General features: G+C 37.8%; 1 protein-coding gene across 6 annotated transcripts in view; it reads left to right on the top strand.

Moving 5' to 3' along the window:
• Positions 1–26,032, top strand: part of NTRK3 (neurotrophic receptor tyrosine kinase 3) — a 453,812-nt gene that overhangs the window by 325,437 nt on the left and 102,343 nt on the right. For 2 of the 6 annotated variants that reach the window (XM_074295109.1, XM_074295108.1), the window contains one exon: positions 3,941–4,433. The exons of the other annotated variants lie outside the window; for them this stretch is intronic. In XM_074295109.1, coding sequence (XP_074151210.1) covers positions 3,941–4,059 — 119 coding nt within the window. In that variant the 3' untranslated portion in view covers positions 4,060–4,433. Of the gene's footprint in view, positions 1–3,940; positions 4,434–26,032 lie in introns of those variants that run through there. 6 annotated transcript variants of the gene reach the window in all.

The raw sequence follows: 26,032 nt of genomic DNA, 5'->3' as shown, positions 1-26,032 counted from the left end.
AGAGAGGACTTCTGGGATCTGAAGTGAAATGGAGAATTGTGGAGGCAGAAGATTCAGAGAGGTTGTTCCAGATGGCAAATACTGCAAGCAAAAAGCTCTTATACTTGCTCATAAAGACCTGAATGAGGGGGTGGGACTGTAGTGAAATCTAGAAAAGGAAATAGAAGGAGGGAGGAGGTGAGATTGTCTAGACGGACAGAATTTTCAAGGCATCTTTCCTGCTTTCTGCCCAAGACATCCATCAGCTGACACAGGAAATAGGATGTTTTCTTCTACTTGTAGGGCTAAAAGCTTGTGACTCACCTGTGAGGATTTAACCTGATATTAGAGGCACATATTCCAAATCACTTAGCAGGTTCACTGCTCCACAGCACAGTTGTCATCCGTTCCCTCTCCTATCCTTGAGCAATCTTCCTTCCTCTCTCTCCCAGCTATGCCCACCATCTTCCCCAAATGGCCTCAGAGTGTCTGACTTGTTTCTCATAAAAACACACCTGGGAAGCTTTTGGATGTCAGGCTCAGTTCCAGGGTGTACAAGCAACTTTGTCTAAATCTTGTGTAGCCTGGGGGAGGTGGGGGTGGAGAAAGAAGAGGATTGACTCGAGCAGGGATGAGATAGAAGGAGCAGAGCAGATCTCCTCCCCAGGAAGGAGGCCTCCTACCACTGAAGATATACTCATCCATCTTCCCCACCTGCCTGTATCTTTTTATAGTTAGTTGTTAGCTTAGTCTTTCCCTGTGGTAGAGTCACAGTCCCCCCCCCCCCAAGCCCTCCTTCACACATACATACAGATACCCTTAACCCCATACAGAGAATAACAGTAAATGCATTTTCTTTCTGCTCAGGGGTTTTTCTTAGGGAGAGGGGGAGGAGCCAGGAAACTTGGAGTGGTGCCTTTCAGGCTATCAGACTTCAGCATTTAGAATGTTGGAATTGCTCCACCCGAAAAGGAGTTCCAGAGAAAACAAACTTCGGATCCCGACTCATATGGGAACCGGCTCATGTTCACAAAGGCAGCGGTGGATACCTTGGCAAGGACACCAGCAGTTCTTGGCCCCTATCTTTAATGAATCCGACACGGAGCCTTAAAGGGCCCTCGGACATTGCATGGCCGGCCAGGATTGGAGTCTCCCTGGAGCAGCTCCCACTCTCACAGTGGAAACTATTGGATGCCTGTTTCCCAGGAGTTAGAGTTGTAGGGTCCCAAGTGTTTCAGGAGTCTCAGTCATTCCTTATGTTTATAGTCTTCCCAGGGTAAGAAAGCTAGAAAAAGCTAATTCTGCCTTCCTCACATGAGTACCTACTTTTCAAAAGTTGAGAGGAAGAACCATCTCTGCTTCTTTTTGAAAATTAGCCGTCTTTACTGTCAGAGAAAGAAGATCAATTAGGCTTTTTTTGTGTCTGGGGTGCTCAGGTCCATGGGTAGAAAATGCAATCATTCTGGTTCACAGAGTAATAATAACATGTATCTATCTACAGGGGCAGTTCTTAGTAGGTTGTGTGTGTGTGTGTGTGTGTGTGTGTGTGTGTGTGTACTGGAGGATGAGGAGAGACAGGGAGCAGAAATAAACTAGGCTAAGGAATCTTAATTCTATGCATGACCAGTGAATAAACCCAACCTGACTCTTCCTCCTCAGTTTCTAATCTATAGAAAAGAGTTGGAGCCAATTTCTGAATCTGGTTGTACTACACTCAAGGATATGAGCACAGACCATGTGTGTTAAATAGACCAGGTGTTCAAACAAGCAGAGCAGTTTAAATGTAGGAGCTAGGAAGGCCTTGAGTTCTGACTCTGGTTTGTTCATTAGTATTGGCCATAAGCCTTGGAAAACTTTTTTCCCTTCTGTATGCAATTGGGGCTCAATAATGGCCTTTTCTTCCTTCTATTTCCCATAACTACTGTCAGGATTAGGGAAGCTATTTATTTAGATCTTTTTGCCCTAGTAATTATTTTCCATTCTTTGTTTAATTCCAAATATCTGAAGGTGTTATCAGATCTTAAATCTATGCCATGCCTATGAAGTAGCATCCCAGGATACAAGTGAAATGAGGTGGAACAGTGTCACTGAAATATGATATATATATATATATATATATATATATATATATATAAAATCTCAAAAGGGAAAAAAAAACTTCTTGAGTTCAGGCAGAATTGTGGGAGAGGTTAAAAGAGAGAAAATAAAAGGAATAGGAAGGAATTAGCTTCACTCAGCTTCAGAATAAAGCTTAGAATAACTTACCCTTTCTTTTCCCCCATCCCCATCTCCTTTATTCTCTCCCTTGAGGATCCATGTTTCACTGAGTATGTTGTTCTTAGTTACTTTTCTTCTCCAAATTCTCCTTGCCAAAACAGCCATATGAAAAGAAGCCTGATCAGCTCCTGCAGAAGTTGATAATACCCCAAGTGCCTACCTAAGATATTTCAAAATTCAAAGCTTAGTAGTTCAGCTTTGCTTTGATTATGATAGCTTTTGGGGCCAGAGTTAGGGGATTTAGTGGAACAGAATATGACATGTGGAAAAAAGTACTCTAGATCAATTGATGTCTTCTTTATTTCCTCTCCTCTTTTCTCCTAAGCTTAACCGCACCCTTTATCCTTATCCCTTCTTGATTTCTCTCTTTGTCTCTCTCTTTCTCTCTCCCCACCTCCTTTCCGCTCTTTTTCCCTCCCTCCTTTCCTTCTTCCCTCCCTCCTTCTCTTTCTCTCTCTTCTCTCCCTTCTCTCTCTCACACACACAAAACACAATTATACACAAATGCTCACACACAGTTTATATCCTGTAGACAAGAGAAAGTACTGTATTCATAATAATGTTCATTGTAGTCTGAAGTTTAAAAAGAAAAAGCAATTTCCATTTGGAGATCTGCTTTGCGTTACTCAAATTATAGGACTCTTCTTTATTAAGCCCAGAGCTATGTAGAAAGAAAAGGGAACAAACTTGAGAATTCTATTCTCTATTACTCTAACAAGGCCATTGAATGTGGTTGCTTCCTCTGTTGATCTTGTGGGGATGATTTCATCCCCATCTGATTTGACATTGGGAAAACTAACAGGTTGAGTGCTTTTGTTCCATTCTTTCCACCAGGCTGGTGGAACTGGTTGAATATAGTAGGCAAAAAAATGAATCTCAGAAAAATTATTTCCTTTTTCTATATATGCATATATAATATATTTGCATATATACATATATGCACACATATATGTATATATTTGCATGTATATATAAACACACACATGTGTGTTATAAATTTTGTGTCATGTGAGAGGTGACATTTTTCTTCTTGGTTGCCGATGATGGAAATGACAGTACCTCCCTTTAGAACACAGATCCCAGGTGATGAGAGCTTTGTCTTTCTTTTCTATAGAGCTGGTATAATCCAGTACCAAGGCTGACCCTCTTACCTATTTTCCACCTCACTGTCAGAGGCATTTAACTTGTGGGCAATATTTATTCTATCCATTAACACAACTTTCTTTTTCTCCAAAAAGTCATCTTAACCAAAACTTGAGGTGGGAGAAATCTTTCTTCTTCCCAGGGAGAGGGAAATTCAATTTTAGAGAGACTTTAAGAGCCCTTTTAATGGCAGCCCAGGACTTCTTAGATAGTCTGATTTTCCCACTCCATTTTCCCAGGCTAATTGGAGGTGTCCAGTGGAGGCAGCAGCAGAGGGTGTTTCCAGTCCTTCGGACAGTGCTTAATTTTAATTTTATCCCTTATCCTAACCCCTCCGCTCACTTTTCCATTTTTGCTATTAATTGATTTTACTATTTACAATATACCTCAGTATTACCTCTGGCTATATCTCTAGCTATCCCCTTCTCAATTTCCCCTCTGTTTTCTGTCCCTTAGTTTGGATCTTCTTTTGGGTTTTTTGGTTTACTTTATTTTTTCTTTTTTCTTTTTTCTGTTTTGTTTTGTTTTGTTTTGTTTTTAGGTTTCAGAGAAGTTATGTTGAATCCAATAAGCCTTCCTGGCCATCCCAAGCCTCTTAACCGTGGCATTTATGTTGAGGATGTCAATGTTTATTTCAGCAAAGGACGCCATGGCTTTTAGAACTCCTTTACAGCCTCCCTGGTCTGATGTCACTTTGGTAGGCTGGGCCCTAAGAGAGGTTGGAAGCAGTAGGCCATTGTTCTGTTTGGATCCAGGGCTGCTAAACAGAACACTTTGTAAACCACCTGTGCGCACCCCACTCCCCTACAAATACACCTTTTAATGCCAACAGAAATGGGTGGTCTCCCAGTGGCCAATGGTAGGGTTGCCCTTTTTCTCCAATGATCACTGTGCTCCTTCTACCTTCCTTCAAGGCACCACCATGGTGAGAGCCAATAAAGTAAATTAAAACACCAGTGCTCTAGGAGCAATCTTTTAAACACACCTAATTTTCTTGCTTTACAAAAAAAAAAAAAAAAATACAAAGTAAAGTAAAATAAGCACCACCTCTTCAACAACAAAGTCAAGCCTGATAGAGCCCAGCCATGCTCTGGTCTCACTTTGCTCACTTGGACACTTGTGGGTCTCCCTGGGTCTCCTTGGGACATCATGACACCCTCTTAGTGACCTCGCTGCCACCCATGTGACCTCAGATTGGGGAAGGGCCACAGACAGCACTTGCACAGAGGTGGAGACGGCCTGGCAAGAGAGGAAAAACCAGACTTGAGTGTTGGCATTCAATTAGGGTCCCAAAGGGAAGAATGGAAACATATTCCCCGCCTCCCCCACCTTTGGTGGAAAAGTTTGTACTTACTTTGAAATGATCTTCCCCACTCCTTACGTCCTCTTCTACAAGAGGAGAGCTCCCAGTGTGTGCAAATGTTAGAAAACTCCCAAGGGGAGATGAATATTTTCTCTAGCCTCCTCTCTGGCCTCTCTGTTCCCCAACTCTGCTGTTTTGATGAGCTTTGCCTGCAGGATGCCTTGCCTTTGCCATGGGAAGGAAAGATCAGGCCACTGAATTGGCCGCTCCGCCAAGACCATGGGGACAAGAGAAGCAAGGGCCCTGTGGCCCTTTCTGCCTCTCCACCATCCCTGGATCTTCTCTTTTTCTCCCTATCTCTTGTTCTTGAGTCTGAGAATCTTTGGAACCCAGTTTATACACACCTTCAAGGCAAAGATGAACTGAAGGGGGAAAAGAAGCTAAAACTGGCCTTCTGCGGCCCTTCCCCAGCACCAATGGAAGTGTCAATCCTGTTCTCTGGTCAATATTTGTGTTTCCTTTGTTTGCTTTGACTCATGTCTTACTCCATGGCCACATTCCCCTAAGGAACTTCCTTTCCTTCTACTTGGGGAAAATAAACAAAAACAGACCAACAACAAAACAAACAAAACCTTTTAATCCAGTGGGGAGAGGGAAAGATTATAGGGGGCTCAGCATCTTCTCAGAGTTTATCCAAATTTTTGGTCTCTTCTTCTTGGAAGAAATGAAGCTTAGTTTTGTTCATTTAAGGAAGGGTGAACACTGTTTTCTGGCAATATAAGATTCTCCTGACATTATTCTCATTTGGACCCAATGACTCTGCTCATCTACCCAGTGCCCCCAGTGCCTGCCCCCTTGAGGAATACGGTGCAAGCTGTAGGTTATCTTCCTAATCATAAGTTATACAGCAATGGGCCTTTGAGTGTTGGGGGTCTTTGAGCATCTCCACTACTTCCTCCTAAGTTTAAACATTCTTTTTGGAAATTTTGTCTGAGTTAAATTTTTCTTTCCATAATTTCACTTCTAAAATCCTGCTGGGTAGAACTTTTCACATCAGGTCTAAAGATTGATTTTGTAGATCCCTCTATAGGATTTTTGAGAAAACTCCAAACTTTTCAAGTTCTCCCTCACCCCTGTAGTGAAACCTAAGCCTCCCCTCTATTTCCCCAAACTGTATGTGGATGGCTAATTTTTACCCCTGGGCTTCAAGCTGCACCCAGTTTCTCCTCCTGAGATAACTTACCCCATCACCCCTTGCCCTGCCCCACCCACCTTTCAGCTCTCCCCATTGTTTTGTAGCAGCTCTTCTATTCCTCATTGCTCCTTGTTGGGCCTGAGGGATCAAGGCCTGCTCCCAAGTGTGTGGCTTTAAGGAGTAAGTATGAGGATGTTTTTTAATTATTGTAAATCATTACCTCATTTCCGGCCTCCCAGGCATCATCCATCCCAACATTCTTTATCCTGCCATCACTTTCACCTTGTGCTATGACAATGGGACATTGCGTTTCCACAGAGACTTATAGGAGTGTTCAGTGTATAGTTTCTTAATAAACACTTTATTTTCTAATGAACTGACTGTATCAGTCGTCTTATTTGGAAGCTTTTAAAACATATTAAAGGGGTACAATTGACAAGCTACCACTTTTACTTTCCTTGTTGTAGTATTCTTTGTTATGGTTGTTATTTAATGGTTTATTTAATATTTCCTTTGGTCCTATTTGCCAGTCTATGTGCTTTTATTCTCCTATTTTCTCAGAGCAGTTTCTGAGGAAGATGAGTCCAGTTCAGTATTGAGTATTTTTGCTAGTCAGAGGAAAATAGAGGCTCAGAAAAGTGAAGTAGATCCCCTAATGTTATCAGATTCCAGACCTGAAACCTCTTCTCCTGCTCCTTCACAGCCCTTTCTCCTACTTTTCTTAATGCTACTTAAGCCACAGAGTTAGTGTTGGAAGGGGCCTTCTGGTAGCTTCCAGCTACTTCATTTTACATGGGTTCTCATAAGGGAAGTAATTTTCCAAGCTCACACAAGTAATAAGTAAGCAGAGCCAAGATTTAACCTGTCTTCTGCCTTCAAATCTAATGTCCTTTCAGATCCCTCTGGTGTCACCAGTGGGCTATTTGGCGGTACTTGGAGTCCAAGTGGACAGACATTGATCCTTTCAGAATGTATGGTAGAAGGAGTGATGATGGGATTTTAGTCTTTTGCTTTTAGATCTATGTTTGCCTCAATAAAAAATAGATGCAATTTTCTCTATGAAACAGAGGGAAGCAACTTTGCCCAGATTTGTTCAGGGGGTGGAACATGGCTCCACCAGTAAAGCGTGGAAGCCAAGAATTCCTTATTTAGCTAGGACACATTCCAGTTAGTTTGCCTCATTTAGGCTGACACTGGGGATGTCTTGGGGTCTCAGTAATCTATTTACTCTTTAACCCCTAGAAGAAGCTGAGCATAGTTGTAATAGGTTGTCTCTGGATTGTTGATTGTGAGTTAGCTGAATTATGAACTATAAAGGTCACATTCTTTCCGATGGAAAATGGAAAATGATTGTGTATGTGTGTGTGCAAATGTATGTCTATATATGAATATATGGTGACCAGGACAGTTGCAAAGAATTCTTGGAAGCATTTGAACCTTTTACTGAGCTCAAAGGCATTTGTCTTTCTCTGCACAATTTCCCAGGGAAGCTGTTTTAGCAGAATAAGGTGGGTAAGCCTCAGTAGGAAGTTTCATGGAGTACAAATGAACATGATGCTTGCTTCCTATTTCTCATTCAGTCAATCTATAATCAGTAAGCATTTATTAAATGCCTTTTATGTACTGATTGCTATGGAAGAGATATTGGTGTTACAAAGATAAAAATAAAATAATTCCTGCTCTTGAGAAATTTATATTCTATCAGAGATTATAATGTGTACATGTAAACATGTTTAAAATATCTAATCAATAAATATAAGACAATTGGGGGGGGATGAAACACAAGTGGATTTAGAAGTGGTGGTGAGGAAAAACCTCAAACAGATGACAACTGGGCTGACCTTGAAAGATACCCATGAGTTGGGATAAATGAGGATTGCAGCCTTTATAAAAGAAGAGAAATGGGTGATGAGATGACACACATAAGGAAGAAAAGAAGAGACCGTTTGACTGAACTATAGAACAAATAAACAGGAGTGAGGTTTAATGAAGCTGGAAACATAGTTTGGAGCTGGACTGTGAAGGACTTTAAATGCCAAACAAAGGAGTTTATATTATTTTATCTTTGAGGTAATAAGAAATATTATTGAGAAGGGAAGTGATATGATTTGACCTGTATCTTAGAAGGATCACTTGGGCCAGTGAGTGAAGGAAGATTTAAGAGTCTCAATAATTTAGGAGAAATGTTCTTTATGTCTGCCTTAATTTGCAACCCTCCCTAAACAAAAGGAAGCTTTTCTGCTCTGTAGCCTGGCTGAACGCTGGGATCTCCTTTGGGCCTAAAATGCCCAAGAAGACCCTTGTACTGCATCATTGTTTTTGTATGTGGGGAAGGAGTTATTTTTGTAATTTAATATGTTTATTTTTATATATTTGTCTACAAAGCAGGGACTGAGACCTGGAGCAGCTTCCATGGTCTCTGGGGTCACTTCTAAGATGGGAGCTTTGGTAAATGACTGTAACAAGATTAGAAAACCTATACCTACTCTAGATCAGATATATACATGAGCTGATTCTTAGGCTAGAAGACCCCTAGAAAAACAGGTTGAGTCCTACTCTCTTCTCTTTCCCTATATTCCCAGAGCCCTATGCAATCCTAAGATGTTCTAGGAGTTCTAGATGTTCCAACTTTTTTTCTGTTTCAACCTTCAAGAATTTCTCTGGAATAATCTAGAAGGGATAATGTAACCAATATGCCCTTCCAGGGGTATAGCTTTATGTTATCATTTGCTCTTAGGACAAGAAGATCTATATAGCAGTCACTTGAGATAGTTTGACATGGGTCCTTAAGCTATGAAGAGAACCTGAACTTTTGTTTTCCTAATAACCAATGTTGCTAAATTCTGGAGCGAATTGACTTTCTTTGTGAAAGGAATTAGTGGGGATAAAACGGAGGGGGAGAGCTGCTTCTAGAAGTACTAAGAGAAAAAAAAGATAATCATAAAAATACTGATTCTAACCTCCAGAAAGCTAGATTCCAATCTGTCATAGAACTACAAATCCCTAAGACTGAATGAATTATAAAAGGTGATTTGCTTTAGGATTTCTTCCACTGTTACCTTGAGCAAAAAGGGAACCTTAGAAAGAACTATGATTTCCCTGACAGCATAGTCAAAAAGAACAATTATTTCTATAATTTACTAGATAGTCTTTATGAATTTCTGTGACAGAAGGGGAAAAAAGTCACTTGGTAGTCACCCTCTCCTAACCTGGACTGATTCCTGGACAACAAACAGGTAAACAGCCCATTACCAGGTCCTCCCAAACTGAAAATCTTTCCAGCACAATAGAACCTAACAGAAGGTGAACTCCACTGTCAAAGCCTTTGGCAACCTAGGCTTCCCTCAGTGCTATAATGAGGCATCAGAACAGTGATTTAATGTACATAGCAATGGAGTCATTTTAATATCCACTGAAAAAATGTGTTGTTGTTTTTTTTATAACTTCCCTTTATTTTAGCATTTGATGATGACTTGGCTTTTTTGGAAATCTTTTATCTCCCACATTAAAATATATGCAATTGGCATAGTAGAAGGAACACTTGTGTCTTTGGGTTTGGATTCAAATAGTGCCTCAGATACTTGCCACATGTGTGAACTCAGACAAGTTGCTTCCCTTCTCTGGGCCTCAGTTTTTTCACCTGTAAAATCAGGGATTGGACTAATGCCAATTCCTTTTAGTTCTCTGTATGTGATTTTATGATCCTATCCTATAAACATCAATAAATGTTTCATTTTTTTGTATCTTTATCCACAATACCTATCACTTGGTATGCACACTTACTTAGCAAGTAGTTAATAAATGCCTGTTAATTGATTGATTACACTTATATTCAGTGCCTCATGCTTCAGCTAAAAATATACTAAGCAGAAGTTCAATTGAAAGAATTATTAATAATTCTTTAAGACTTATAGATAACTGTGGATGCTTCTAACTGATTCCTCAGAATGGAAGGTTTAGAATTCCAGTGGGTAGGGTAATAAAAGCAATTTCTTTTAATATTGAAAGGAATGATAGGAAAGATGGTCTTTTGATGAGAAAGCTACAAGAGGGGAAAGACAATTTGAGGAGCTCTCCAGATCATGGCAATGAGATTAACCATTTGTGCCTTGCCAACTTTTGCTGTCTTCCCATGATGCTAAATATGTTCTCTTTGAAAGATGGGAAGAGTTCATTCTATCTGATAACCATTTTAGTGATTTCTTAATGTGTAGCTGTGTTCCTTGAATGAAAAAAAAGAGAGGATTGTATGTTCCCTTTCTTGCTCCTCAAGTTGCTTGCTTTCTGAAGATGGAGTTTCAACATGCTGGGCTTGGGTGGGAAGAAAAAGCAGTGAACTGTTACAAAAGGGCAGGCTACAGCAGCAACTATAAGGTTTCTCTTTCCTCTCCCTTCCCCCCTCTATACCAAGTTCAGCTCCTTCAGGTTAAGCCTAGGTATTAACAGAGGATCAGGAACCCCAGATACAGTAGTGAAGCTTTGTCAAGGGTTTAGATGCTGAGTAGAAAAGCCCACAAGGGAGAGAGCAATGCTGGACGACTGCATTACTGTTTAGCTTTTCTGAACAGCGCCAGATGTGGATTAGGCAAAGAGCCGGGAATCTTAGTTACCTCTGTGTTTACTGATTCCTGCAGTCTTACTTCTACATGGCTTTACAATGCTTCTGAAAGCAATAGCAAAATGAAAGTAATAGCAAGGTGTGTTGATGATGTATGGAAAGTAAAAGGTCAAGGAGGAGTATTAATCTGCTTATTGGCTGATCAGGGATAAATTGGAAGAAAGTATACTCAGAGAATGACAATGGAAATGGTATTAGTCTAGTACTGGGTCAGAAAGGTCATTTGATCAAAGGATTTTGAGCTAGAAGATTTTTTCCACACCAAGAGGGGTCTGGTAGTGGGACGAAAAGAGTCCTAGTTTCTTTTTTCAATTAATTAATTATTTTTTTAAAACATATATTGTTTTATGAATCATGTTGGGAGAGAAAAATCAGAGCAAAAGGAAAAATCATGGGAGAGAGAAAAAAAAAACAGAAAAAAAGTGTGAACATAGCATGTGTTGATTTGCATTCAGTTTTCTTAATTCTTTTTCTGGATGCAGATGGTATTTTCTGTCCAAAGTCTACTGGGATTGCTTTGAATCACTGAAAGTTCCCTAGTTTCTATCTAGATGATAAGAAGGTATGTGTCTTTTTTGGAGGGGAGTATAGAAGAGGAACACAGGAGAGAGGGGATAGCCAACCAGCAGAAAACATTCAGAAATAGACCACCTTTTTCTTTTTAGCCTTAATAAAATAACATATCCCTCTCACTTCCCACTTATCCCACAGTATCTACTTTTCAGTTCTAGTTGATGTTCAAGTCTTTCCAACTTCCATTTCCTCTTAGATATTATTGGATCTTCATTTTAATCTTAAAACTCTGATAACCCAGTATGCCCCTTTCCTTTTCTAGATCTGAAAATACATTCACAGTTATAAAGGATTCATTTTTCATCTTTTCTCAGAAGCCTAAAGTTATTTCAAATATATGTGCAGGTAATAATTTTCTTATCTGCCTTTCAAAAGGGTTATCTATAGTCTCAGTTTGGGTCTACAAAAAAGGCCTGAATTCCTTCTTCACCTAGTGACTAATTCTCCTAAACTACTCACATACTTAATGAATGGAATTCTATGGTTTACCAAAGTGACCCCAAACTCCCCAGATAGAGAATTTTTTTTAGCTTCCTTTGGGTTTGGGGTATTATTATTTTTCTGCAATCATGGACCAATATATATAGGCCTTTAACCAGTAATCTCTTGATATCATGACATGCAAGTGTCTCCTACATGTTCATATAATTCAAGAAATTTTCCTTTTGAATTCTGATCATTTATCATCCATTGATGATCTTTTTTGATTTTGGAAATATACTTCTATCAATAACTATACTTTTGTAGCAATTTAGAGAGGCAGCCTGGTGCAGTAAACTTTAAAAAGCTAGCCTCAGAACTGGATTCAAGTCACAGTTTTAAAAAATATTTTTTTATTTTTATCCTTTAATAGCATTTTATTTTCCCAAATAGATGAAAAAATGGTTTTCAACCTTTGCAAAATCTTGTGTTCCAAATTTTTCTCCCTCTCTTATCCCCAAGACAGGAAGTAATCTGGCATAGGTTAAACATGTGCAACTCTTCTAAACATATTTTCATGTTTATCTTCTACAAGAAAAATCAGATCAAATGGGATAAAAATACTAGAAAAAATGAGCAAGCAAACAACAACTCAAAAAGGTGAAAATTCAAGTCATACTTTTAAGATACACTATGTCATTCTGGGCAAGATCTTTAACCCCTCAGTGGTTTATGTGACTATCACTCTTAAGTTTGTAAAGAATGTGCTAACCTGCATCTCTGTTGTCTCCTTGATGGTAGTTCCCTATTTCAGTGAAATAACGGATCTAGTTCCCACCCTTATCTTCACATTTTACAAAAAGTTTTTCCTTATAGTAAACCTAAGAAGTTTCTAGAGCAAGTATTATCCTAAATTTCTTATGGACTGAGACTAATAGCTGAAGTGAATCATCTAATCACACAGCTAGCAAGGGTTGAAGCTAGAATTTAAACCCAGATTTTCTCACTCTATGTCCACCATTCTTTCTCTGCTGTTTCACATTTAGTTAAATTGCTATGCCAGTGACAAATGCATTACAATAATTAATAAGCTAAGATATTTGTGGAACACAGATATTAGACTGAATCAAAGAATAATGGAAGCTCAGCTGCTTTAGGGGTATAAGAGTAGAGTGAATATATAGGCTGAGATTCCTATTAAATGACAAAATCTGTCTAGGAATAAGGCAAGGTGAAGTTTCATTTGGCTGGAATTCAGAAGGGTTGCCAATTGATGGTAGGAGGAGACAGAATGATAAGCCAGAAAATCAGAGAAATCAGCCTAGCTTTTTTGTATCACAGAGACATTTGTAATGACACTAACATATTCTAAAAGACTTTTTAGTTAGTATTATATTAAAGATATGCATTAAATAGTATATAAAATGAGAGTATGGGTTTCTCTGAAATATGGAGCTTGTAGAGAGAAATTTAGGGTACAATCAGAAGATAGTATTCCTCTTCTCTATAATTTACACCCATCTAGCCTGTCTCTTTGGGAAGGGAAAGTTGGTACAAAGGAAAAAAATAATGATTTTGTTGGAGTGTGAAGATGTAGGAAGAAATGGCAAATAGAGGATTGACTTTTTTTTTAATGGTGAAAGAAATTGGGCAAGACTCACTTAGCATCCTTTGTATGTCTCAAAGGGGTTGTCATCTTCTGCTTAGATATAATCTGGATCTGAGGAATCAAAGGGGAGGTCTTTGGGGGGAGAGAAAAAGAGAGGGAAGAAAAGAGGGAGGGAGGGAGGAAGGGAGGAGGAGGAGGAGGAGGAGGAGGAGGAGGAGGAGGAGGAGGAGGAGGAGGAGGAGGAGGAGAGAGAGAGAGAGAGAGAGAGAGAGAGAGAGAGAGAGAGAGAGAGAGAGAGAGAGAGAGAGAGAGAAAGCACGTGTGTGTGTGTGTGTGTGTGTGTGTGTGTGTGTGTGTGTGTGTGTGTGTATGTATGAGAAGGAGCAGCTCTGGGATTCTAGACTTTACCATAGCGATGCTTCTGCTTAAAAGACAGAGCATTATGACAGGCTCTGGATTTTATATATATATATATATATCATCTGTCTTTTGCCGTAGTAAATAATTATGTTGATAAAACTGGCCTCAAATGACTTGTTTTTCCTCTTTGTTTTGGGCTGGCTATGTGGTGGCTACTTCAATAGATTTAAGACTGAGAATACTTTCAGAAGAACCAATCATGGGAAAATCTGTTTTCTAGATTCCTTTCAAATATTTGTTCCAAATTCAGTCTTCAGTGAGCAGAGCAAATACTGACCCCAGTCTAAATAAGTTTTTTAAATTACAGTTAAAATTACACATTGAAACATTGGCATGATAATTTTGAAATGCTATTACTTTAATACTTAGAAATTGAGTCTATTTGTCCTAGTTTGGTATTTTACAATTTGTTTTAGACACCATGTTTTGACTAGTTTTTGCTAAATAAGTTTTCTGGTGGCCTTTGGCCAAGAATGCTCATTTTGACCACAGAATATGACTTCTAAGTGAACTATTTGTTGCTAAAGTTATAGGTGCACAGACGGAATTAGAAAAATATACCTTACAAGACTTAGTTACTTGAGTATATATGTATCAGGAGCACATTGATTAAAGGGTTGCTAAGTTTAAACTCAAGATAAATTATAGAGCAGATGAGAATGAGATATTGTACTTCTAGTATATTTTTCCCCTCTTATTTTATGACTAAGCTGTTTCGAACTTCTATCTGCTCCATCCAACCCCAACCCTGGATCTATGTGAGATATGATGTGTAAATAACCATTGTGGAGAATTTTTCTAAAAAACTAGTTTCTGGCCACAGAATTGATTCAGTGTATAAATTATAAGTATCAGTGTGCAACCTTTTTTTCTCTATTATATGAGCTCTTCTCTTAGAACTACAAGTATAGGTGAGTCTTGTAGTTCATTTGGGAATAAATAACAGGTCCTAGAAATGCAACTCAACTAAGAAGAAAATAAGCACCAGGGCTGGGATCTGAATGACATAAAAGAAATTGTACATTTCAGCCTACGTCTTCCTTTAATATCTCTTTTAGAACTATAAATCTGACCGTAGTGTCAGACTTCATGAAGTCAGAATTCTGACTTCATAGTGTGTCATATATGGTACTCTATATCATTATCTAGACATCTTAGATCAGTAGGAAGATATGAATAACTTGGAACTATTAATAACCAGTTTAAGAAGGAAAGACCTGGGTGGTTCTGTATGTGTGTGTGGGGGGGGATGTTTATGAATCACACATTCCCTGTGAGCAATGTGCTGTGGCAGTACAAAAATCTAATGCAACATTGGTATGCATTAGGAGGGACATAGCTTTCAGGAACAAATCATAGCCCCCTGCAAGCATCACCTGTAGAACCATTTTCAGTTTTGGACACCAGAATTTAAGAAATTAATAAATTGGAGAATGGCCAGAGGAAGGTAATCAGGAGGATAAAGGGTCTTAGATCCACTGCCGGTGTATATTAGTTGAAGTAACTAGGCACGATTGACCTGGAGAAGATAAAGCTCAGGCAGGGCATGCTGGCTCTCTTCAAATATTCGAAGCAAGGAAGAACTGAAGAAAGTATTAGTCTTCCTTTGTTTGACCCTAGAAGTCAGAATCAGGAGTAATTGGCACAATGAGACAAATTTGAGCCAGGGAAAATTGTTTTTTCAACATTGAGATCTATCTAGAAATGGAATAGCCTGCCTTCAGAAATAGATGAGAATCCTTCCTAGGGAGTCTGCAAGCAGAGACTAGACAAAACTTTGTGGCATATATGAAAGGGGGCTTCTTTTAGGTATTGATTGGTCCTGATGACTGGTAATGTTGCTTCCAACTCTCAATCTGTGATTCTGTGCTTTAGTGAATGTTCTTTCCAAAAAGAATGTGTAGTCCATGTTTAAATAGCATACAGAATGGTCAAATCTTGTTCAGTTAATTTAGCTCTTTTCAATTGTCATAACTATTAATCAGCTTCTTGGATCACTAGATGTTCAAGCTGATCTTATCATTAAGATGTTGGAAATAATGATTATTTGTTGTTAATTTGGTATTTTTAATGGCTAAATTGGATGAACCTTTGAGGAAAGCTCTAAAGTCAGAAGATCTAGAGTGGAATTGTGGTTTTGTTACTTTGTTGTTCGATCTTGGATAAATTACCTTTTTATTAGTCACACAGTTTCCTTTTTGGAGAAATAAACACAACAATACTTGCACTCATAATTGACTTCTACTTTACTGTTTGTATAAATTGAGGCATAGCCATTACTGTTTTTTAATTTGTTCCCTCTCTGTAAAATGTAGGGATATAATGACTGTTAACTGTAACATGCTCTAAATATATGTTATATTGTCTGTCAAATCAGAAAACATGTTAAAAGTTTCCACTGCATGTTGGGTACTTTGTAAGTCACTGAGGGGATACAGATTTTGAATAGGATACAATCTTTGTCTTCAAAGATCCTGAAGTTTTTTATAATTTGTGACTTCACAGGAAGCAATTTTCAGCCAGATAAATTGATCACTTGTATTACTCAAATCTTTGTGTCTCTCAGGAAGATCCTGAAAGCCCACTATGTCTTTACTTCATGTTTTCCTCTATCTGAGAACAGAGTCAGTCAGAAGTGAAATATTTACTTTTTTACTGGTTGCAGTTGATCAGAGGCTTTGCACAAAATCTCTGTGAGTAAAAGAAAGTCACAAAACACATGCTACGTTAATCAATTCACTCATTCGCTCATATGTAGTAGATATTCCAGATGAGCTCCTCCCTTCCATTTCTCTCTGGTAGGCTCTCTCACCTCCTATCTCATTCACACTATAGGAGGCATGCATGTAAATGCCTCCCTGTTCATTGATGTGGGGCCACTTCAAGATATACAAGAAGCACTCATGCACCTTAAGGAAAAGAGTTATATCACAGAATACATGGAGAAAACCTTGAACATTAGTATAGCATTCAAAGGAAACCATGAGATGTCATCAGATGAACTCATAGAAAAAAAAAATCAACCCATTAATAATGATTTATTAAGCACCTATTGTCAGGCACTATGATAAGTGCTAGAAATACACAAAAAAGGTAAAAGATTGTCCTGCCTTCAAAGAACTTACAATCTAATGAAGGAGACAACATGACAAAGTTGGTATATATAAGATCATAGGAAATAATTAACAGATAGAGGCTACTAGAATTAAGAAGGGTCGGGGAAGGCTTTTGTATTTCTAACTTAAAAGAAGCCAGAGAGGGATTACCTGCCATCGGGGGGAGGGAGTGGAGGGAGGGAGGGGATAATTTGGAAAAATGAATAAAAAATATAATTTAAAAAAAAAAAGAAGAAGCCAGGGAACTCAATAATTGGAAAAGAGCCAGGAGAGTATTTTGGATATGGGAAACAGCCAGAGAATATTCCCAGAGCCAAGAGACGGACTATCTTATTTGTGAAACACTTAGGAGGGCACCTTTACTGAATCAGAGTATGGACTGAGGAGTAAAGTTTAAGAAGACTGGAAAAGTAGGAAGGGGCTAGATAATAGAAAGCTTTGCGTTCCAAAGAGAGCAGAACATTTAGTATTTCCTTCTGGAAGCAATAGGAAGTCACTCGAGCTTATTGAGTGGTGTGTGTGTGTGTGTGTGTGTGTGTGTGTGTGTGTGTGTGTGTGTGAGTGTGTGTGTGTGTGTGTGTGTGTGTGTGTGTGTGTGTGTGTGTGTGTGAGAGAGAGAGAGAGAGAGAGAGAGAGAGAGAGAGAGAGAGAGAGAGAGAGAGAGAGAGAGAGAGAGAGAGAGAGAAAGTGTGACATAAGACCTGCATTTAGAAAAATCACTTTAGTAACTAACTGGATAATGAAGTGGAATGGGGAGAGACCTGAGGCAGGCAGAGCCACCAGCAAGCTATTGTAATAGTCCAGGTATGAGGTGATCAGTGCCTACACCAAGGTGATGGCAGTGTCGAAAGAGAAAAAGGGGACATATTTGAGAAATACTGCAAAGGTGAAATAGACAAACCTTGGCAACAGCTTGGATATTGGGAAGGGGAGTTGTGGCATTTGAGAAGTAAGAGAGAGAGAAACAGACAGATACAGAGAGACAGACACAGACAGATATAGAGACAGACAGAGACAGAGAAAGAGAGACAAAAAGAGAAAATAACCTTAATGAGAAAATGCTGAAGAGGCAGCAATATTTAACTTCATTCAGACCTAGTAAAATGTCTTCAGAACACACTTATGGCATGACTCCAACTCTTACAAAGAAGAGTTGACACATCAGTGAATCACAAGCATGGAGGAATAACCTTGGACCAAGACAGTCATTGTTTTTATGAGACAGGTATATTGTGTAGGGCCCTATGGAATTGAGGCTTCTCCTAAGAGATCCTATGTTTGACCCTTTCCATAAAGGTGAGGAAAGCTCTCCTCAAAGTCAAGGGACTTTAGTGCAAACCTTCTCAGTTCTTTTTTGTTTGGATTGTTTTTTTTTCTTTTTCTTTGGTTGGGTCCAATAAAACTTGTCATGTTTTATATTTTTCCATTGTTGGAGAATTGACAAAATGAACTAGTTCCTGACAATCCTAGGTTTCCCAGGGTAGGAACATGAAATAAATACCATTTACAAGAGACAAGAGCTAGTGAAATTTTGTAGGAGATGAAAAAAAAACAAAAACCCTGATATTCCCAGGTTTCCTTGAATTGGTATCATAAAGCAGAGATTGTCTATGAAAGACAGGGGAGGTAGGGAAGGGATTATGTTTGGGGCCAGAGACCAATTGACATACCTTTATATATCATTAAGTCTCTGAAGCCTTTGTCACTGATTCTTGCTGAAGGCCCATCTCTGCCTCCTTATCTTTATCTGGTATCTCTGTGGGATTCCATGTATGATGACTGCAGGCCTCTGTCTACATCCCTATGTATCATGATATCTCTGCCTCTTCTCCCCGAGATACAAATCTTTCCTTTTCTATGCAGAAGAAGACGGCCATAAATGGATTTGTTGTTTTTGTTTTTCTGGCAAGGTAATTGGGGTTGTGACTTGCCCTGGGTCACACAGCTAGAAAGTATTAAGTGTCTGAGGCTAGATTTGAATTCAAATCCTCTTGACTTTAGGACTAACGAAAACTACCATAAATGAAGGGGAGAGGGGCTCATCTGCATGCTTGCTGCATGTATCACAGTGGCATATGTTGTTGCATCTTCAACATCTCTGCAATATCACTTGGTACGTTTCTCTCAGAGTCAAAGGAAAGGTCTGATTCTGGGAGGGGGAAAAGTGGGATGATGGTCAGGTAGGTAACACTAAGATAAAATTTGGTACAAGTTTGGTGCAAAATTTGGGAAACCTTTGGAAGAAAGTGGAAACCCTTCACTATATTGTTTGTAGAAGGAAATGGTAAGTCTTCCATGTTAGAATTCATGAATCCATCTATTATACATGGTCAAAATGAGGGAATAATAGAGATAATATCATTTGGTGATAGATAATTGAAGCAAAGACCTGTGTTCTAATTCTAAATCTACCAGTAGAAGGAAATCACTTTGCATAAGTTATTTTTGTTTTTTATCTAAACTTTTCTTCTGCAGAATGGGGGCATTCCAATTTCCTATCAACAATCTGGCAAAGTGCCTGTAGCTACAACTGGTAAGAATATGAATACTAAGTAGCTACCCAGAATACTTTTCATTACCCCATAATCCTGCCACTCCCTATTTTTGGAACAAGTTACTCTAATAATGATAAATCACATTAAATAGTATCCTGTAGATACAGTGTGCTATTATGTATAATATATAAGATACAAATAAAATCATGCATATTAAGTGCTTTTTAAGTCTCAAAGAAATATATAATTGAATTATTGTTATTACTATTATTATTATTATTAATTTATTTAATCCTCAAACTGAATTCATGAAAAAGATAATTCCAAATCCAGGGCTCAATGCATGCCCTTTCTGTCTTTTGGTACTTGAGTTTCCTCACTTACAAGAGAAAAAAGAGATATTTTCCATACTATAAAGATTTGAATATTGGAGAGCAGGAAAAAGGTTTAAAAGGAGTGAAGGGTGTGATCGGTATTTTGGATTAGGGTCAGTGGATTTCTTGAGATGAGTAAGAAGGGAATTTGGGGGTTAATAGACCTTCTGTCACCAACAGACAGGCCAAGTGGGAGTTCTCAGCAAGATTTTCTGGCTTTGATCTGGAAAAGACAGCTCTGCCTAACAAATAGTCTGAAATGTCAAAAAATAAATGTTAAAGCTTGAGGGGTCATTCCCTAGGGAGCTGCCTGGGCTGGGTGGGGAGGGGAAGGAGAAAGAGAGGGACATGGGTAGAATCTTCTACATAAAGATTCTGAGTTGGTTTTGTGATATTAAAAAAAAATCTCTGAATTATTTATAGCCATGAAGATGGAAGTATGCTGCTAAGTCTCTAGGCCGTGGTAGTGGCATTCCATTATTTATTGTATCCAACTCTGAAATGGTAAAACTTCCCCTCTCTTAATGACTTACAATTAACCTTTCATTGAGATTTCTACTAATTTTTTTAAATTAAGAAAAGTCACATCTTTTGTTATTTAGGCCAGGGGTAATTTTCTGTGTATGAGAATATTAAAAATCAGGAACCCTCCTCTTGTTCCATTGCTAGTTTATATGTTTTTTTTTCCCAGCACTAGATCCTCCCAAGACTGAAGCTTCTGGGTCTACGAAAGTGCTGGGAAGGGTTAGAAGCCACCAAGGAGAGCTATACCAATTTGGAGACAATTCTATCTTCCACATTATTGTGATATTTTTAAGTAGCAATGTTTGGTGACAGGGAGGGAGATCTGGGTCCTAAATTGGCTGTGCCAGATTTACTATAGCTCTGGAAATAACATTTTAACTCTGCACCTCTGTTTCCTTTCTGGAAAATGTAGATAATTTCCCCTTATTCTTTCTTATCCCCTAGACATGTTGAAGGCATGATTGACACCTTGTCTATAAAGCACTTGGCTTGCCATAGAGAGAAAGGCATTAGAATTCTATAGAAAAGGAAGGTTGGTGAGGATCTGAGCAAAAATAAAGAGGCACTAATTTCATGTAACATAATCATCTGTGCAGTTTATATGAGGAAATAATTATTCTAATTGATATACACTAAGTAGCTTAGTGTGCTGGGCCCAGAAAGACTTCTCTTCATGAGTTCAAATCTTGTCTGTGTGACCCTGGGCAAGTCATGTAATCCTGTTTGCCTCTGTTTCTTCATTTATAAAATGAGTTGGAGAAGGAAATATCAAACTACTCCAGTATATTTTCCAAGAAAACTACAAAAGGGGTTACAAAGAATCGATGATGAAACAACAACTTATTGTTCTCTCATGCAAGTATCTATAGCCAGTTTTTACTCATTTAGGGTAATAGACTTAGGGATAGCATGGATAATTGAAATCTATAGACAATCTAAAAAATTATTTTAAAATGCTTGAAAGTGTTCTCTCTAACAAGTAACAAGATGATATTTGAGTTTCACTGCATTACTAAGCTCATACCTGGGTTAGAGCTACCATCAATAAAGTTAAAAGGTCAAAAGATAGTCAACAAGACAGAGAGAATTCCTTGAATGACTGAAGAGACTATGTATTGACAAATTTATAGTGTGTTGATTTATTAAAGCAAAAAGAGAAAAATATGATCCAATGTGTTTTGCTTGTGCCTGTTGGCAGCCCTGTGAGGGGATTCTGAAATTCCATCCTGTGCAATTTCAGCTATCATTTCCAGTTCCATCTGTGTGTGTGTAATGTATACTTGGTACTCACTACAACCCTGGCCAAGATTCTTAGTTTAGAGTGGTGGGGGGATCCATTTTAAGCAGTTATCTTTTGTGTGCCAGAAGGCTGAATTGCTCCTCCACGCTTGGACAACCTCAGTGAAGTAAAAGAGAAGGTGGGAGATGAAGTGGGGTATGTTTGAGCCATAAGATTTCTAGAGGTGAGGGACCATGCTGATTAAACTTTTACCGTTAATGCCATGAAAAGATAAACATTCAGGAAATGATTTTAACAGTCTTTTTCTTCCTTAATCATTTTTCCTGTGGTAAAGTTGAGATATTGTAATTGTCTTGATATTAGTGATATTGATTTGTTTCCTTTTATGTTCTACTCTCCAAGAGTGTGGTATTTAGGGCAGCCAGATGTCACAGCAGGCCTGAAGTCAGAAAGATCTGAATTGAAATTTAGACTCATACATATTATTTATGTGATCCTTAGCAAATCACTTAATCCCTGTTTATCTCAGTTTACTTCATCTGTAAAATGAGGATAATAACAGCACCTACTTTCAAGGGTTGTTTTATGAAGGACAAATGAAATAATTATAAAGTATTTAGCATAGTGCATATAGAGAATATTTGGGCAGTAGGTAGTGAGATAAATACTGGATCCTGGACTCAGGAAGATTCCTCACTGCAAAATGATTTGGAGAAGGAAAGGACAAACTACTTTATTATCTTTGTCAAGAAAATTCTAAGTTGGGCCACAAAAAATTGAACATGACTGAAATGGTTTAACAACAACAAAAAACAATATAGCACATAATAAGTGATATATATATATGTTTGATGCTAAAGTGCTCTCTCTCTCTCTGTATATATATATATAGTTAATGGTGCTGATGTTGACTAATCCAAGAAAACAGAGGACATTCGTTTTTCCCAAAATTCTCATTCTGGAGTAGTAAGGAAATGGAGTTTTTGAATAATGACTCTGAAATTCTAATGCAAATTAATTAGAATTAGAGATATTAACATTGGAAAGGACTTGAGAGATCTTTACTCCAACATCTGTATCACTATGTAGAAGTGATTGTTACTCCAAAGTTCTATGTTGGTTACAATCCTGTTAGTTGGTTACAACCCTGTCAGTTAGTTACAACCCTGTCAGAAACTCCAGGGAGTTCAAAAGTCAGTTGAATCAGGCTAAATTTCTAAATTACTTGTCTTTTGAAAAGATATTAGTTATCTTTGTATCCTGAACACTTTTATCTCATAGTCACTTAGTTTAATAATAATTAGAATTTGTATAGCACTTGAAGGTTTATAATCAGTCAATATGCATTTCTTTTTTATTAAACCTTTTTTTATTTTCAAAACATATGCATAGATAATTTTCAATATTCACCCTTGCAAAACTTTGTGTTCCAAGTTTTTTTCCCTCCTTTCCCCCAACCCCTCCCCTAGATGGCAAGTAATCCAATATATGTTAAATATGTACAATTCTTATATATATATATTTCCACAATTATCATGGTATATAAGAAAAATCAGATCAAAAAGGAAAAAAATGAGAAAGAAAACAAAATGCAAGCAAGCAACAACAAAAAGAGTGAAAATATGTTGTGATCCATATTCAATCCCCACAATTCTCTCTGTGGGTACAGATGGCTCTCTTCATCACAAGACCGTTGAAACTGGCCTGAATTATCTCATTTTAACAAGCATTTCTTAAGCACTTGATATTATATGTAAAATACCATGTTGAGCATTAGAGATTCAAAAAAGGCACAAACTCAGTCCTTGTTCTCTGGGGACTCACATTCTAATGGGAGAACCACAAAAGTAACTATGTAAACATAAGTTATATACAATATAAATAGAAACTAATCTTCAAGGCAAGGGACTAGGGGAGATGTAGTGGAAGATCTCCAGCAGAACCTAAGACTTGACAGGGAAGCTAGTAATTGGAGGTAAGGAAGGAGAATATTTCAAGAATGGGAGATAGCCAATGCAAATGTGTGATGTTGAGAAATGGAGTATTGTGTGTGAAGAATGTCAGGTAGGTTAGTGTAACTCGATTTACAACATATGGAAGAAGCTTAAGTGTAAGAAGACTGGAAAGGTTGGAAGGGGCCAAGTTGCAAAGGCTGTTAAATGCAAAAGAAGAGGAAACCAAGGGAAAAAGAAAGGAAGAAACCAAGGGAAGGAAGGAGGGAGGGAAGGAGAAAGAGAGAGAGAAAAAAAAGAGAGAGAGAGAGAGAGAGAAAGAGAGAGAGAGAGAAAGAGAGAGAGAGAGAGAGAAAGAGAGAGAGAGAGAGAAGAAAAAGGAGTGCTTATATTTGATTCTGAAGATAAGAAAGATCCACTGGAGTCCTTGAATGAATAGAGAGGAGTATGATACAATCTGACCTATACTTTAAGAAGATGATTTTGATAGCTGTGTGGAGACAGATTGGTATGGGGAGAGATTTGAGGCAAGGAAAACAATTAGTAAACTTGCAGTAGTCTAGACAAGAATCAATGAGGATCCACACAAGAGTAGTGGTTGAGTAGCAGAGAGAAAGGAGTATATATGGGAAATATTGTGATGGTAAAAATGAGATTGTTAGTTATATGGGTTGAAAGCAAGTAAGGAATTGAGAATGATAATGAGATTAAATTTGGGTAATTGGAAGAATACTGGTACTTACAAAAGTAATAGGAAAGCTGGGAAGAATGGTGGTTTAAGGAGAAATGTCTTTTCAACATATTGAGTTTGAGATGCCTATGAGATGTTCAATTCAAAATGTGTAAGAGGCAGTTGGTAATGAGGGAGTAAAATTCAGGAGACATTAAGGCTAGATATATTGATCTGGAAATCGTCAAAATAGAAATGATATGCGAACATGTAAAATCATGAAGATCATCAAGTGAGATAGTATAGAAAAAAAATGCAAAGATGACCCAGAAGAGACCTTTATGGAATACCTATGACTAGCAGGTATGATAAGGATGAAGATTCAGCAAAGGAAAGTAATAAGGAGTAATTGGACAGGTATGAGGAGAAGCAGGAGAGGATACTATCACAGAACTTCCATGAGGAGAAATGAATATCATCTTGATGTAAATAACAATTGATCAGTGTTAAATGATGAAGACAGATCAAGAAATATAAGGACTGAGACAAGCCAATTACATATTGTAACTATGAGATCCTAACGACATTTTTTAAGAGAATAGCTTTGATTAAATGGAAACCATAATACAAAAGGTTTAGAAGTAGGAGATAAGTTAGGAAGTAGAGGAATCTATTGCAGATGGCTCTCAAGGAGTTTATCTGAAGAGAAGAGAAGCAATGTGAAATGATAGTTAGAAGAAATATTAGGATCAAGTGAAATGTTTTTAAGATATGGGAAAGATGGACATATTTGAGGAGAACCTGGAAGAAAACTAGATAGGAAAAGACAGGATTAGAAGGCAATCTTCTGAAAAAGATGGGAGGGGATGGTATCAAAGTACCTATTAAGGTTTATCTTGACAAGGAGAATGACCACCTCTTCATATGAGATTGAGGTGAAGTAGAAGATAAAAGGGGCAAATGTTTGAATCTTAAGACAAGGGAAGAAAAAAGAGGGAGCTTTATGTCTTAATTTTTTTTTTTGATGAGCTATGAAGTAAAGTCCTCAGTTCTGAGACAGGTTTGAAGAAGGAAGTATCATGAGTGTCTTTAGAAGGGATGAAAATGTTTGAAATAGCCACTTTGATGAGTGCAATAGCAAATCACTTGGAGAGCCTTGCTGCAGGGAAGGTCCAGTTGAGTTTATGTAGTATAAATTTATAATGAATCAAATCAGAACAATTTTACAATTTTTCTCGGATCCCTCTAAGTTCTAAATAGCTGCTCCTTGACAAAAGTGAAGGAGACATAGTGGGAGTAATAGTGAGGTTTGACAAGAGATGTTGGATTATAGGACTAATGGTCAAGAATTTTGAATATAAGTGATATTTTCATCAAATGGAGGAAATAAGGAGAATGTAGACAGTGTAGGAGTAATGACCTGGAAAGGAACTGAGGGACAGGAGAGATTAGAGCTTATGGTAAAGACAAAAAATGGAATTAGCAGTCATAAAGCAAAGACAAAGATGGAATAATAAAATTATAAGAATGGTTATTATGCCCATTTTGCAGAAGATGAAACTGATTCTGAGGTTAAATGATAAGGCCAGAGTAACAAAAAATAATAATAGCTAACATTGTTTATTTAAGGATACAAAACACTTTATATGTTATCTTATATGATCCTATTTGAATAAGTATCTGAAACAATATTTGAACTCAGATCTTCTTGATTCCAATTCAAAAAATCTATTCATTACATCATACTGATTCTTTAAAGTATAAACAACTGATATTTATATAGTACTTATAGTTTCAAAAGTACTCATCATCTCATTTGAGTTAGCCAGTTCTTCCTTTTGAAACATCTATCCTATATGAAATTCCATTGTTTGAAAGGTGAGTTTCTTTTTACTTAGCCATATCTGAGGAAGATTCAGTATCTATGGTATCAATATTCAGTATATGTGATGTCTCATCACAGTGAAAAAAATTCTAAGGACACCAACTTTTATATTTATTGAGATGTCCAGTTGTTCCCTTGCTATAGGGAATAATATACACAAGACAAAGTAGTCAGACTCTTCTGTACCACTTCATGGGCCGGCCATGAGGAAAAAGTCCTGGAAACATAAACATGACAG

Source organism: Sminthopsis crassicaudata, chromosome 2 (genome assembly GCF_048593235.1).
Source record: "Sminthopsis crassicaudata isolate SCR6 chromosome 2, ASM4859323v1, whole genome shotgun sequence".
In the NCBI taxonomy this organism is placed as follows: domain Eukaryota; kingdom Metazoa; phylum Chordata; class Mammalia; order Dasyuromorphia; family Dasyuridae; genus Sminthopsis; species Sminthopsis crassicaudata.
The sequence above is the reverse complement of the archived record's forward strand: the minus strand, read 5'-3'. Positions and strand labels throughout refer to the sequence as shown.